The 13,146-nt window shown below is 52.2% G+C and overlaps 1 protein-coding gene across 5 annotated transcripts in view; it reads left to right on the top strand.

Moving 5' to 3' along the window:
- The window catches only part of DHRSX (dehydrogenase/reductase X-linked), a 214,404-nt gene that overhangs the window by 111,692 nt on the left and 89,566 nt on the right, over nucleotides 1-13,146 (top strand). For all 5 annotated transcript variants that reach the window (XR_011998211.1, XR_011998210.1, XM_072743880.1 and 2 more), the window contains 2 exons: nucleotides 4,873-5,080; nucleotides 12,697-12,904. Coding sequence is in view for 3 of the 5 variants with exons in the window: in XM_072743880.1 (XP_072599981.1) it covers nucleotides 4,873-5,080; nucleotides 12,697-12,904 (416 nt within the window). In the remaining 2 variants the exon portion in view is untranslated. The remainder of the gene's footprint in view (nucleotides 1-4,872; nucleotides 5,081-12,696; nucleotides 12,905-13,146) is intronic.

Raw genomic sequence — 13,146 nt, 5'->3', positions numbered from 1 at the left:
CATCTTGCCTGGAACGACAGATGTTCATCAACCTATAGATAGATTTTTCCCAGTGTCCTTTTGCAAGGCACATGCACAACTCTTCCCTGTTCGTGTTTTATGGGCAGAATCAGAACGCTCATTGCTCCCTTCCAGAATGTTCTACTCCTCCATCCCCACATTTGCATATCCCTCTCCTGACTACCACGGTTTCCGGCTTCCAGGCATCTTTGGTTTTGCTTTCTGTGATGCCACTAATGCATATGTCCACAGAATCCAAAGCTTGGACAGGGACAGTAGCTCTGAAGGTAGGGGTAGCAGTCATTCCCCAGAGTGGTGGTGGCATTTCTGAAATGTTCCTCACGTCGTTCTGGAGTGAGGAAGCCTTCATCTGGCCCATGTGCCACCAGACAGGAAGTGCTTTCTTCCCTCTCTTCTTTCTGCCTTTCTTGTTTTCTGCAAGGCACACGACACTCTCTCCTCTGCTGCGCTTAGGACGTACGTCTTCTGTTTCCTTGTTTTGCTTCATAAAGAACAGCACGTGGCTCTGCATGCAGGTCCACTCACCAATCAAACGCATGGCTCAAAGAGCAGATTATTTTTATTGCTCCTTTTCCCGCTTTCCAGTTGGCAAAGGGAGATACCAAGGTCTCAGTAATGCTCAGTCTCAAGGGACAGCCCTCCGAAGCGCTCATGTGACAGCAATATCTCAGAAATACAAATGCACCTCCCTGGATGCACAGTTAAAATTCCTCCCTCAGCACGGAGGAGACGTTCCATAAATATTATCGTCTGAGATCAATGATGTTCTGCACAGGCAGGTGTCCGGGACATTTTGCCTTAGAATTAGAGATGAACGTGGAGTGTCTCAGTATGCGACATAATCATGGATTACGAGTGTGCAGGGGATCCCAGACGGCTTTGGCTATGGCCTCCATGGTGCCGAGAACCCCCACCTCGCTTCCACGAGCCCGGGAATGGATTGGACGCTCCAGGAGGTGACCAACTGTAGGCACGGCAGTGATGTTCTCCCCACTCTTTAAAAGCACCCTTTTCCCCGATGATGCTGCTAAAACGCCAAGAATTTGCTCCAAAACCGGTTTATGATTTCTGGAGTAACCTTGAACTCGTCCTTTGCCCAGAGCATCATTATTGTCAGATTCTTAAGAGTGTGGATCAGTGAGTTTGGGCTATGATCTGTCACCAGAAACCTGTGTCAGACGAGGATGCATGCTGGCATTTCCCCTCGGGCTGGACAGTTACCCCATGCTTACTTGTCGGGGTCATTATCACGGATAATCCATGACAGAAACAGAATGAGTCGGATATGGTAAGCCTTCGGGCCATTGGGCTCCGGTTGTCCTTCAGCTCCTGTGTGCGCTCACTGGACCGCTGACGCCCCCGAAACAAGTAGCACTAATGAATCCAGCGGTTCAGCCCGGGGGGGTGAAACCCAAGGTCCATGCAGCTGCCCCAAGGGTCAGCAGAGCAGAGTCCCCTAGCTATTTTCTCTGCTACCATCTTGCAGGCACTTGAAGGCCATCACGAGGAAGAGAATAACCCACAATAGTTATTTATTTTACGACAGATTGTCTTTAACTAACCAGATGGAAGCCCTGGGACCTCACTGCAGGTTAGCACCCCAAAATTCAGAATAATCCTTAGTGAGCCCCATAACCCCCACAGATGCCCCTATTCCATTATGTGGGGTTTTCCAATGAATTTGGATACTTGGAAGGCTGAATTTGGTGACAAACCTTTGTCCCATGAGATGGGGCTCTCCAATGTGGAATTGGTAATGCACGCATGCAGACGTATTCCAGGAATCAATAATGAGCATGCAGGAATATTCCAGGAATCGATAATGGGCACGCACTGATATTCCAGGAATTAATAACTTATACATGCAGGGATATTCCATGAATTGATAATTTAGTCATGCACTGATATTCCAGGAACTGATCATTTATGCATGCAGTGATATGCCCGCAATTGATAATTTAGGTGTGCAGTAATACTGCAGAAAGTCCTAATTGAGGCATGCACGGATATACCGGCAATCGATAATGGGCATACCCTGGTCTTCCAGGAATTGGTCATGTAGTCACTCCGTGATATTCCAGAACTGGTCATTTATGCATGCACTGATTTTCCCCAAATTGGTAATTTACCCATGAAGCAATGTTCTAGGAATTGATAATTTCATCATGCACGAATGTGCAGGAATTAATAACAGGCATGCGCCGGTATCGCAGCAGTTGATAATTTAGGCATGCACGGATATTCTAGTAGCGACCGCTGTGCTATAAATCACCCCCAATCCGAATGACTCAAAAATGAACATTTCTATTGCTTCCAATTTGGGGGGTAGAGGAATCTGCGCGGCTCTAGCTCTGGGTGTCCCTCGAGCTTCGATTTACATGATGGCTCACCCGGGGCTGGGTGTCCAGATGGCTTGCTTCAGTGCTGGGAGGTTGGCGCTGCCCAGCGCTCGGGCTCAGCGAGGACGGTTGACCAGATGACTGCCATGACTTCTCTCCAATGTGGCAGCCTCGGGGGCACCAGCCAGTCTTCTTCAGTGAAGCTGGTTCTCCCCAGAAGCAGCGTTCACAGCCAGGTAGGGCCTGCAGGGTCTTTCCTGACCAAGCCTTGGAAATGGGCTGGAATTGCCATCACTGCTACCTTGTACTCAGCACAGAAAGCTGCACGAGGCGGCCAAGATCCGAGGGATGATGGGACACAGACTCCGTCTCCCGACCAAGCAGGAGTCAGAAACGTATGCAGGCTCCTTTGCAGCTGCCTAGAGCTCGGGTCCTGTCCCAACCAGCCTCGCAGAAGCCGGGAGTTCGAGGTGAGCCAGGCTCCCCCGGCGAGGCATCTGAGTCCCCGAGGCACGGACACAGCTCCCCGTATCCGGCTTCATCACGCACAATATGATAATCAAGGAAATGGCATCAGCAGGGAGGCGCTTACCTGTTCTCAAAATGCCAGACTTCACACCCGCTTGAAGGCTCGGGTGCCAGGTGCCCTTCGGGAATGCGTTCTTAGCTGACTTGAGGACCTGTGTGTTTATTCTTAAATACACCTTTCACTGAATGTATTCTAAGACCCCACGGGGCTTCGTTTGCGCGTGTATGTAGATCTCATCCCTGCGGGTCTGCGAGATCTAAGCTCAGGGGATCCATTTTCAATCCGCTGGATGGGTTTTCAGTCGGCTGGGCCTTCCGGGAGGTGGCGGAAAGCACTTAGCATCGCAGAAGGCGTGTGTGTGGGATGCAGGCCACGGGCTCTCATTTCCACCTCTTTAAAGTGACTGCACCCCAGACTCCATACTCCTGCCGTGATCCCCACAGCCCGGATCAGACATTTCGTTTGCCCTGAGCACCTCACAAGTGACAAGCCTGCATGAGGGCTGGACGTGTAGGGGCGTGAATGCACAGAGTGCGTCCTGCATTCCTGCATGGCCGCTGGTGTGCGGCGGCGTGCCGTGTGGCCTGTGTGTGCAGGGAGGGGCCTCACAATCCAGCAGAGAACTCCACACGTATGCAGAAGCACTGATGATTGCATGTGGAGATGCATCTGCACGCACACCTAACACACGTGTACATATGCAAATGCATCTATGTGTCCACGTGAAAGACGCATGAACACAAACACGCACACGGGTGCAAACACACCTACCTAGAGAAGCGCGTAGACATGAAATACAAGCACATGCAAATGTGCGCACAAATAGATATGCCCGTGTGCGTGCAAAGCAGGCACGTATATGGACTCGTTTGGAAATTCCAAACATGCGCGAGTAAACGTGGGAATGTATGCATTATCCACAAATATCTTGGCGAAAACGTGAAATGCAAACGCAGAAGGATGTTCAAACACCTTTGCCGACACAGTTACAAGCACATTCACGTGTGTAAACACACACATAAAGAGACACATAAATGCATAACTGGGCATATGCAGATGTGCCTGGAAACATCTACGTGTATACGTTTACATGTTTGTGTGCAGCTGCATGTGCACATGGATGCAAGTGCCTGTGAGCACATATGCACGTGTACATATGCAGACATACCTGCAATATATGCACAAGTACACGCAGGATTGCACCATGTGAGATACACATACAGGTACATACGTGCCGTCCGACAGATGGACGCTGAAGCAAGCTGGGCTGCTCCAGGACACGGACTCGTACGGACCAGGCGTGTTTGCTGCGCGTCCGGGAGGCGGTGTCCACGGAAAGGATGTAGGGACGGGAGGTGGGCGAGGGGTGATGAGGTGACTGGGTGACAGGTGCTGAGGAGGGCACTTGAGGGGATGCACAAGGGTGTTAGACTGTATGTTGGCAAATGGAATTTCTTTTTAAAAAAAAGTAAAAAAATAAAATCTAAAAGCAAAAAAAAAAAAAAAAAAGAAAGAAAAACAATAAAAGGACGCAGTGACGGGCAGTCAGCCGGGCTTTGCCCTGATGGGCGTGGGGACGTAGTGAGCTTGGGGGAGGATGCATACGGCGGGCACAGGCAACATGCTCTTACGAATATGTTGGTGAGGTAACAGCCAACAGGGCTGGCCTGGGGTCTGGGGCGGGGGCGGCCGTGTGAATAGTTGGGTCAGTACTTTGCAGGGGGCAGCCTGGGGGTCGAGCGTGAGCGCCCCTATGTGTGCAGGGAGCTCCTCCAACAAGCGACCGTTTGTGCGGACGGCTGTTGTGTTGTGTCGGGAAGAATCAACGTCCTGGGGCTGGCGTGGGGTGCGGGTGGGCAGCCTTTGTGGATTTAGGACCAGGAACCCTGGGCTGGCCGTGAGGACCACGTGTCCCCCCCCACCCCGCACCGAGCCGGTGTGCGGAGCGGCTCCCCCATGTCCCTGCAATCCCCTTCCTTGCAGCCGGGGTGATGATGGTCCCTGAGAGGACGACCGAGGACGGCTTCGAGGAGCACTTCGGGCTGAACTACCTGGGCCACTTCCTGCTCACCAACCTCCTGCTGGACACGCTGAAGGAGTCGGGAGCTCCCGGCCGCAGCGCCAGGGTGGTCACCGTGTCGTCGGCCACGCATTACATCGGCGAGCTGGACATGGATGACCTCCAGGGCAGGTGCGTGCTCGCGGGAGGCCGCGCGGGGCTCGGGCTTGCGGTGGGCCTCGCCCGGGGGGCGCGGGGGGGCGCGGGGCATGGTGTGCAGCGTCATGGGAACTGGCGCACCCCTCCGAGCAGGTTGGTCAGACACCTGTCATACCATAAGCATGACCACTGGCTGCTAATTATCCACCGTTTTGCTCTGAAGCGCCTCATGGGGACCAGCCCATGACTACGGCACACAAATGCCCTCGCCTAAATACTCCCGTCTTCATTTTACGCCTGATGAAACCAAAGCGTATTAAAAAATGAAAATCTTCCTGGGGCACCTGGGTGGCTCAGCAGTTGAGCATCTGCCTTCAGCTCAGGTCGTGACCCCGGGGTTCTAGGATCGAGTCCCACGTCGGGCTCCCTGCATGGAGCCTGCTTCTCCCTCTGCCTGTGTCTCTGCCTCTCTTTCTGGGTCTCTCATGAGTAAATAAATAAAATCTTTAAAAAAAATCCTCCTAATGTTACTAGACAATCACGCATAGAGTCTATATTCCATCCCAGGAAATAAGTACGCACAACAGAACAAAACCACCAATTTGGACTCCGCTCCATTGTCAGAATCACTAAAAACCTCCCAGCGAACATTCTGTGGTCTCTTACTGCACCCCACAATGCATGTCTTGTTTTCCGCGTTTTTTTAAATTCTAATTTTTCTTATTGAGGTGCAATTGCTATATACTCAAAAATTACATTTGTACCTCAATATTCTAATCCTAATTATGACATCATAATTATAACATACATAGCAACATTATAATGTGATTATAATTGTGATATATGTCACAAATAATTTAAGTATAATTGTTCTATACCATATGTATGGCATTACAGTGTCACAAATATGATTGTTATGTGACATTATACGTTATAATGTAGTTATAGGTGTTATATACTGTCACACATGTTTTAAAGAGTATGATTGTTATATAATATATATGACATTATACTGTTGTCATTGTAACTTACACATTAAAAAGTTGTAATGTGGGATCCCTGGGTGGCGCAGCGGTTTGGCGCCTGCCTTTGGCCCAGGGCGCGATCCTGGAGACCCGGGATCGAATCCCACATCGGGCTCCCGGTGCATGGAGCCTGCTTGTGTCTCTGCCTCTCTCTCTCTCTCTCTGTGTGACTATCATAAATAAATAAAAATTTAAAAAAAGTTGTAATATAATGGAAATTATATATCTATCATGTCATGTCATAATTGCTATTATACATGTTATATTGTTTCATCGTCACAATTGTTATATGTGTCACGACGTTATCCTGTTATAATAATCATACAATGTGACTAACGTGTCACAACATTGTAGTGTTATAGTTATACAATGTGACATTATATGTGTCACGACGTTACACTGTTACAGTTATACAATGTGATGTTATATGTCACAACACTGTCCTGTTAACAATTATACAATGTGACGTTATATGTGTCACGATGTTATCCTGTTATAATCATCATACAATGTGACATTATATGTGTCACGATGTTATCCTGTTATAATCATCATACAATGTGACATTATATGTGTCACGACATTATCCTGTTACAGTTATACAATGTGACGTTATATGTGTCACGTTATCCTGTTAACGATTATCATACAATGTGACGTCATGTGTGTCACGATGTCATCATGTTATAATTCTTATATAATCGACCTTATGTATGTTGTCACATTACAATGTGATAATTACGATCGCCACCTAATGTGACATTCCGTTAGTGTTGGGGGGACAAGGAAACGATTCGCCAGTGGCACGAATCCCAAAATCGTCATCATACTAATTGCTAATTGCACTTAACATGCATCATCGTCAGACCACGTGCATCTTACGCTCCTGCTGCTTAGCTGTGCGGTGTTATCATTTTTATTTTTATTTTTGGTAGAAAGACACAAGTTGGGCGTGGACCCGGGCGTCTGAAGCAAAGACATCTTCTCCTTTGCAACTGCCGGGGGCCAACCCCCTAACTCGGTGTGCCGCGCCCGGGTGACTCCTGGTGGCCCAGGAGGCGCCACGTTCCCATCTGTGTTTCGTGCTCTCTGCTCCTTAAGGAGAAAGGAGTCCCCGAGTGTGATTGGGGTGCGAGCTTGCGTTTGTGTGGGCAGCCGTAACTGTGTGCGGAGGAAATGCCCTGCCTGCGAGGCCCCCGACCCCTGGTCCGGGATGTGTGCCGGCTGGATGCTCTCGGCGCCCCGAGGGACAGGGTGGCCCAGCCATGCGGCCCCGAGGGGGGGGGAGCTTTCCAGCTTGTGTTTATGCATGGCAACGCCCCATCCTAGGTCTTCCAGGGAGTTCTCAGCCATCCGTTAGCCAGCCTGGCTCCTGGGTGGGTGGGTGAGTGGGGTCTCTGCTTGTGCCCTGGGGGCAGGGACCACCCTCCCTGGGATTTCCCCTGGGAGCAGGAGGGAGAAAGTGGATCCGAGGTTCTGTGGGGGAGCAGGTGGTCTCCGAGGACGGGCATGGGGACGGGGCTGCCCAGGTGCTGCAGGATGAGCCTGTGCAGAGAGGAAGCAGGGGAGCCAACGCGCGGGGGGTGGCGGGCATGGACGGCCATGCTGGTGAGGCAGCTGCATGTTAAAATTCGACAACCCCTTGGGCTTCAAACCCTCTGCTTTCCCACATGAAGAAACTCCATCCTCGCTTTCCCCCTGGTGTAGACACAAGCTGGCCAGTTACTGATCGCTGACAACACTGCTTTGCTGGAAACTCACAGAGAAGAGGGGCGGACTCTCTTGAAAATTGTAAATCAGTGCAACGGCCTCGTGAAGAAGTGGATAGCTTTCTTTTAAAAAAATGAGTTTCACTTTGGGGGAAAGGGGTGAAAGTGTCATTTAAGTTAAAAACATCTCGATAAATATTTATAGATGGTTTACACGTACGACTGAGAGAGACAGGGACGTAGATTCATTTAAGGAATTGGCTCAAAGATCAGCGCGGCAGCCAAGGCCAAGATCTACAGGGTCGACCAGCAGGCTCAAGATGCAAGGAAGAGTCAGTGTTGCCATCTTGACCCTAAACATGGATAATTCAAGTAGGATTTCCAAGCTATAGTGATGAGGCCACATTCTTCTTCTTTGGAGGAGACCTCCATGTTTCCTCTTAAGGCCTTCAACTGATTAGATGAGACCCACCCAAGTGACGGAATGGGAGCTGCTTTACCCCGAATCTCCTGATGTCAGCGTTAATCCCATCTAAGAAAATACCTTCGCGGCGACGATTAGACTGGTGTCTGAGCAAGCCACTGGGCAGCGTATGCAGGAGGCTCTTGCGGCTACACCACGGCTTGTCTGAGTGCCCGGCCTCCCTCGGCCACGGGCTCCTCTGTGTAAACCTGAAGAGTGAGTGTCCGTGCATTGTGTGGCCATTTGTAAGGACATTTTCACAGCCCGTGATGTCACTTGTTGGAAACCCGGGGCTCTCAATAAATTACCCCAAGTGTTCACGCGTTTCTGCACTGCCCTGGGATTGCGTTACACGCCGCTGACGTGCCCGCCATGTTAAATCAGCGACGGCGTCGCACGTTTGCACGAGGCTGCAAATTGGCACGTGGGCGCCAACGTCCCCAGGGCTGTTTCTGGGGCGTCCCTTTGTGCACACGCAGAGGCCCTTCCTTGCTCACGGGATTTCCTGAGCCCCTGCTGCGCGGTCCGTATTCCCACAGTCCTCGGGAATATGAAAGGTGGAAGGCCAGGGATGGGCGCCACATGACACGTGTCCGTCCCACTAATGGAAAACGTGGTCTGGAGGTGACAGGTGACTAGCCTTGCCTCAGAACAGGTGCCGTTCATCCTTGGTCCCGAAGAGACTGATCGGGGTCGGACCCGGGGAGCATCTGGGCTCACGGTCGCAGGTGGACTTTCCATTATCATGTTGCTTGTGCCACGTTAATGTCCCACAAGGGAGATCTCACACCTTATTCACATGATGTGAGTGTGACACCCTCGGTTGTGTTGCCTTCTGCACTCCTCTTTATGGAGCTGAAAATGTGCGTTTCAAACACCATGAGCGACCTGCAAATTCAGAGACACCTGAATTTTTTTTTTTAATTTTAGTAAGAAAACTCGATAAATTGCGTTTTTCAGCAGCTCGAGATACTCTCTCAGAAATCCCATGGTCCTGGGCACAACTTCTACGATGGTTGAGGGAGTTTGGGAAACTGACTCCTCGTGAAACAATGAAAAATAACAGAAAAGGTCCGCGGGTTTCTAGGACAGGAGGGTGTTGATTGTCCCACAAGAGGTTGACGGGCCGTATAGGGCAGCTTGGCGGAGAAGGAGCCCTGTGTGCCGGCGTGGGAGTCGTTAAATAACCCGTGAAACCACATAGAAACTATATCGACGGACATGGTGTAGACAGGAGTGTGCTCCGATCTGACTTAAAGCAGAACTTCAGAGGAATTCACGAATCCTACCAAAGTAACCCTTTAACTGCTGTTAGTATATATGTTTATTAACCTTTTCAGGACAGGGTAAGTTCTACCCTGTCCGGAAGCCCAGACCCCGTTTCGTTGGTCTCCTCACACCTCCACCATTTACCAAGTGTTCGTAAATTGTAAATAAACCCAAGTCTAATGCTGTTTTTGCACTTTTTTAAACCTATTTTCTATGAAAACCTGCATACGTGTATTGAAAATTGGCATGACTTCCCCCCGTAAAGCTGGCCGTCGTATTTAATTTGCATCCCTCCATTGCAGAGCACAAAATTATACCAGAAAAGTGTTTGTGCTTCGACAGGAGGCGAGACTATTACCGTCGATGACTTTGGTTTCAAGTTGACCTCCTGCCTATGCGTGAAGCGATGACACCGATAACGTTCTTTTTTCTTTTTTTTTTTTTTAATTTTTATTTATTTATGATAGTCACAGAGAGAGAGAGAGAGGCAGAGACCCAGGCAGAGGGAGAAGCAGGCTCCATGCACCGGGAGCCCGATGTGGGATTCGATCCCGGGTCTCCAGGATCTCGCCCTGGGCCAAAGGCAGGCGCCAAACTGCTGCGCCACCCAGGGATCCCCCGATAACGTTCTTTATTCACTGAAAACAGGGATCTGTGTTTACGGGTCTCGATTCTGCTCTGTGACAGCGCTTATTACAAAAGCGAGTCCCTAAAGACTGGCCTTGAGATCGGAGCCACGCGGCCGCGTCCTGAATGACTCCGCTCATCGTCAGGCGGCGAGGGGCGCCGTGTGGTCCTGGTTGCGCCCGCGGATTACCCGTGAGCGTTCAGTGCCTTCGTTGTCTATGGCGCCCGGTGCCTTTCTGGGCTATGGGGTTTCATTGAGGACCAGCGTCAGCGGGGGATCGCGTCCTCCTGTTAATTGGACCTGAGGTGGGAGTGTCATTTCCCCATAAACCCGCGGGGACGGGGTGGGGGTGGAGGATGGGGGTGGGAACCTCCCGGAAACAGCTGGTCGTCACCTGCTTTCTTCCTGCCTCGTGTAGAGAAACAGACGAACGTACTGGACCCCCCACCCCGTCCCCGCTGTGTGTTCCTAACGTTCCGGGTGCTCCCCTCTCCCTGCTACCCTGTAACACCATCATCACTCAACGCCTCCGTTGGCCCCCGACAAACATGCGTATTGATGTTCCCGTGTCCCAAGCAATGGTGCCAGAGGAGACCCCGACGCTCGCGTGCACATGGCGCGCAGGTGGCCGGAAGCCAAGATGAAAGTCGGCATCGATTTCCATGCACTTCATCACCCCCTGCTTCCTGGGCCCGCATCTTCTTCCCTATGGGAAGCACATAGGACACATTTCCAAAAAAAAAAAAAAAAAAAAACCAAGTCCGTTGACCATAATTGAGGGGTTGCAGCTCCTCTTGTGTCGGGGACGGAATTTGCACGGTCTCCACCAGCCTGTATTGTTCTCGTAATCCGTCCCTACAAAAAAGGGCACGTTTGGGATCATTTTGGCAATCGCTCGCTGGCACGTTGGCCCGGTTGGCACCCTTTGCTGACCTGCCGTCCTTGCACCGGTCGCTGAACTTGCCCGAACCCATAGAAGGTGCGCCCGCGAGGATGAGCTCTAATGCACGGTGTGCTAGCACCTGGGTGCTGATGACGTGTGGATGCAGCAGGTGTGCCTAGCACAGCCTCTGCTGGGGATGCTGATAACGGGCGTGGGGTGGGGGCCTGCATGTCCATCTGCGGACACGGAGGGGCCACGGGAAATCTGCACCTGCCTCTGAGTGTCGCGTCAACCGAAAACTGCTCCAAAAATAAACATTCTGGTTAAAAATATGAGGATCGTGTGCCTTGCACGTCCTGAGGCCACAAGGATGGTAACGTTGACCTCACTCCAATTCCCACTTCTGTATATTTACTGTGAAACTTTACTGAGCGTGTCGGTTTTCGGAAAAATGAACATAGAAACAAGTGTCACATGCGGACGGGTCGTATTTATGCCAAGCTTTTGGAGCTGGCTCTCAGCTCTGTTTTTGCCTTCACGTTAAAGGCGGGTGGGGGGGGAATCGCCCCATCCTTACGATCACTGGGATGCTGGACTCTCTGTTCTGTTCTGGGGCATCAGGTCAGCGGCCTGGGTGACATCCCGGGTGATGGAGCCTCAGGGTTGTACAAACTGGAAGAACCATCATGAGCAGAGGGAGTGGAAACCAAACATCAGAATAGCCTAGGGGAAGACTGCAGGTGGGAGACTGTGTCCCCAGACAGGTGAGGGACCCAGGCAGGTGAGGGACCCAGTCAGGTATGGGCCTGGCAGGCGGGTGACACAGGCAGCTGAGGGACCCAGGCAGGTGAGGGACCCAGGCAGGTATGGGCCTGGCAGGTGAGTGACACAGGCAGGTAGGGGCTTGGCAGGTGAGGGACCCAGTCAAGGGTCCCTTGACCAGGGACCAAGTCAAGACCCATACAGTCAAGTATGGGCCTGGCAGGTGAGTGACATAGGCAGGTTAGGGACCCGGGCAGGTGAGGGACCCAGTCAGGTATGAGCCTGGCAGGCGAGTGACACAGGCAGGCGAGTGACACAGGCAGGTTAGGGACCCAGGCAGGTATGGGCCTGGCAGGTGAGTGACACAGGCAAGTAGGGACCCAGGCAGGTGAAGGACCCAGGCAGGTATGGACCTGGCAGGTGAGTGACACAGGCAGGTTAGGGACCCAGGCAGGTGAAGGACCCAGTCAGGTATGAGCCTGGCAGGTGAGTGACACAGGCAAGTAGGGACCCAGACAGGTGAGGGACCCAGTCAGGTATGAGCCTGGCAGGCGAGTGACACAGGCAGGCGAGTGACACAGGCAGGTTAGGGACCCAGGTAGGTATGGGCCTGGCAGGTGAGTGACACAGGCAAGTAGGGACCCAGGCAGGTGAAGGACCCAGGCAGGTATGGACCTGGCAGGCGAGTGACACAGGCAGGTAGGGACCCAGGCAAGTGAGGGACCCAGGCAGGTATGGCCCTGGCAGGTGAATGACACAGGCAGGTAGGGACCCAGGCAGGTGAAGGACCTGGTCAGGTAGGGACCTGGGCAGGTGAAGGACCTGGTCAGGTAGGGATCCGGGCAGGTGAGGGAGCCTGCAGGTGAGAAATGCATCGACGTCTTACCCACGTCCTGCTTTCCTTCCCCAGCCGCGGCTACTCCCCGCACGCCGCCTACGCCCAGAGCAAGCTGGCCCTGGTCCTGTTCACCTACCACCTGCAGAGGCTGCTGGCCGCCCAGGGGAGCCCCGTGACGGCCAACGTGGTCGACCCCGGGGTGGTCAACACGGACCTCTACAGACACGTCTTCTGGGGCACGCGTCTCATCAAGAAGCTCTTCGGATGGTGGTTTTTCAAGGTAGGCCTCCCGCGCTTACTTGGCTGTGCCCGCCTCAGGTCCACGGCCCCACAGGTGGCCACCCCCAGGCCACGTACCAGCCGTGGTCGGGTGCACACTCAGAAGCGTGAGCATCCCTGTGTCCCGGGTTACAACACTGAAGCCTCGCGCTACAGCCTCCCCATGTGTGTGTGTGTGTGTGTGGGTGGGTGTGGATTCAAGCACGTATTAGGATTTTCTGAAAGCACATGCGATTTTGGCTC

Source organism: Vulpes vulpes, chromosome X, assembly GCF_048418805.1.
Source record: "Vulpes vulpes isolate BD-2025 chromosome X, VulVul3, whole genome shotgun sequence".
Lineage (NCBI taxonomy): Eukaryota > Metazoa > Chordata > Mammalia > Carnivora > Canidae > Vulpes > Vulpes vulpes.
The sequence above is the reverse complement of the archived record's forward strand: the minus strand, read 5'-3'. Positions and strand labels throughout refer to the sequence as shown.